General features: G+C 52.9%; 1 protein-coding gene across 1 annotated transcript in view; it reads left to right on the top strand.

The window, feature by feature from the left end:
* Positions 1–2663, top strand: part of LOC104489757 (proprotein convertase subtilisin/kexin type 6-like) — a gene marked incomplete at its 5' end in the record, with an annotated part of 6405 nt that overhangs the window by 2237 nt on the left and 1505 nt on the right. The window contains 3 exons of the mRNA XM_010131958.1: positions 78–165; positions 1000–1091; positions 2384–2513. Coding sequence (XP_010130260.1) covers positions 78–165; positions 1000–1091; positions 2384–2513 — 310 coding nt within the window. The remainder of the gene's footprint in view (positions 1–77; positions 166–999; positions 1092–2383; positions 2514–2663) is intronic.

Raw genomic sequence — 2663 nt, 5'->3', positions numbered from 1 at the left:
GGCTGTGTGGCTCCGACAGCCGCTCCCAAAGCACCGTCCGAGTTTTATTCTCCCTGCCTCACTTTGTTTCTTGAAAGGTCAGAAACGCTGTCTGAAATGTCATCAAAGCTGTAAAAAATGCGTCGGCGAAGCAGACAAATGTACTGCGTGCAAAGATGGATTCAGGTAAAATACCAGCACAGGAGGGGTTTGTACCTGCAGCGTCAGTACCTGTGGTTCAAATTTGGGAAAACCAATGAGAAATGAGAAAATTAATTAGTTCAAGACCTGAGATCCTGCTTCCATGGTACTACAGCTGTGGTGCAGAGTGCTGGAGGTCTGGAAATTTAGAGGTGTCCCTTTCTTAGCTGAAAAGCACGATTTAAATTTAATTTACTTCTCTCTAGCGCTTGCCAGGGTGGTGGGTAAGTGACTTGCTGCGGGCTCTGAAGGACTTGTCCCAATTTGGTGACCTGCGACTGGCGCAGTTTGCATTCTTCAGCGGGCCAGAGCCACGGTGTAACAGCAGGGCTCTCCCAGACAAGGAAATTGCTGCTGTTAAAAGATTATCTACTCCCTCGGAAAAGCAGAAGTGGAGGCACTTGTCAGACATAATCCGCATGGCACTGGCTTTTTATTGTCCAATATCCTTTTAAGCCGGGACTTCAAATCATCCCTGCCACGGTGCAGCAGCACCGGCCCAGCCACGGCACTGAAGCAATTTCCTTTTATTCCGGGGAGCCTCATGGTGCGGCAGGACTTTGGGAGAGCCTGGCTGGCTGCCCATGGGAAAAAATACCCTTATTTCCTCCTGGATACTTAATTATGGAACCTGCAGCTGTCCCTTTGGTCCAGGCAGATCTTTGATTTCTCCTGAAGCACTGGTGGCTTTGTGATGCCTCCTGCGCTGTGGCCGAGGCTGCTGGAGAGCACTGGGCGATGCGGAGGTGAGGGTGGGTTGGGTCGAGGCCCCAGAGCCTGTAGCTTTGAGTAAAAACGCTCTCTCTGCTTTCCCGGCAGCCTGGCAGGAGAGAGCTGCGTGCCAGAGTGCCAGCCCACCATGTACCTCAGCCGGGAGCCCCGACGGTGCGAGACCTGCCCTGCCGGCACAGGTACGTCCTTCACCCCGCAGCATCCCCATACAAACCCCTAAACCTTCATGCATCAGGAGGCGATGCCCACCGTACCCACCCCGAGCCAAGGCACAGCGTGTTGGGGGGGAAGCAATCCCAGCTCTCCAGCACATCCTGGGACTGTATTTATATTAGAGAGGATTTTAGGGAGGTTTTACATTTTTATTAGAGCCATTCTTTATTTCTCCATCCCTCTGAAGCCAGCTGCTGTAGTTTAATCAGGTTGCAGGGCAGGCTGTAAAACCCTCTCGGAGTGATTGAAGATGGCTTTGCAGTGTATAAAACTGTCGGGCAGCAGAGGCGCGTTGTCCCGGCCATCCCGCGGGGCCGGGCTGCCCACTGCTGGCTTCCTCTTGTTTCCTGGAGTTGCTTGGTGGTCCCTTTAAATCCTGCCTTTTTCACTTCTCCAAAGTCCAATTATTTTCCATTGTTAATGTTTGCGCCTGCCCTCGAAATCATCATAGATCTGATGATAATACAATCTCTAGACAATTCATGTTCAGCGGCGTGAATCTCATCTATCATACACGGGCAATTTCCTAAGATGAAATCCAAAATATTTATTGATCGGGTTGGCAAGTGTGGAAGGGAGCAGGCTCTTAATCCCTTAAGAAAATTACTTCCCTTCTAATTCTTATTCCAGTCAGTGTAAATGTACTTCACCACAATTATTTTTCAAGATGGTCTTCGTCTCCTTTTCCTGTATAACCGTTCCTCAACCCTGGAGCGTGGAAGGCCTCTGTTAACACCACCTCCAGCAGTGAGGTTGGCTGTCCAGCCACCACGCACAGGTGTCAGAGTGGGGCTTTTTGCTTTCCCAGCTCCTCTCCCGAGCCCTTCTTGCCCCCAGCTCCTCCGCAGCCCAATTTAGCATCTCTTCTTCTGCATTTTACTCTGCGCAGGGTGGGAAAGCCAAACCAGTGCATACCTGGGACTGGTGGGTGATGCCTGGAGGGGATTGTGATGTGCTGTCGCCCAAGCCCCTGTGGCTGGCTCGTAGCTTGGCAGAGGAGCAGGACACTGGGTTCTGGGTGGGTTTTGTGGGGTGGCAGCTGGGTTTTTTGGGGTGGAAGGTGGTTTTTTTGGGGTGGGAGCCAAGCAGCCATGCAGGACCTTGATAGTACCACAAGCAGCTTGTTCATTCCTGGGCCCGAGTGGGGCAGAGCCAAGCCAGTACCTCCTATCTCACACAGGGCTATGGCCACATGGTGCTACATGGCTCCTGTCTCCAAAATTGTCCTCATCATCTGCCCCATCCCCTGTCCCTGCAGGGCCGGGCGAGGAGGACTGCACACCCTGCACCCACGAGGCCCCCGCACTCCTCTGGCACTGCGTCCCCACCTGTCGCGAGGGCTTTTACCCCGCCGACAGCCACGGGCTGCCCAACAAAGTCTGCAAGAGGTACGGTACCACCCCAATCGCACCCGGAGCAAAGCCGGGACTGATGGGGAGCACTGGCAGCGATGATAAAAACAATGATAACGCTGAAAATAGCTCTCAGCTAGAGCTGTTTACTAGGGAGATTAAAATAGGGAGGGGGGAGCCAGGGCA

The sequence above is a fragment of the Buceros rhinoceros genome, unplaced genomic scaffold (assembly GCF_000710305.1).
Source record: "Buceros rhinoceros silvestris isolate BGI_N320 unplaced genomic scaffold, ASM71030v1 scaffold9982, whole genome shotgun sequence".
Taxonomy (NCBI): domain Eukaryota; kingdom Metazoa; phylum Chordata; class Aves; order Bucerotiformes; family Bucerotidae; genus Buceros; species Buceros rhinoceros.
This window is presented reverse-complemented; position numbering and strand designations above follow the sequence as displayed.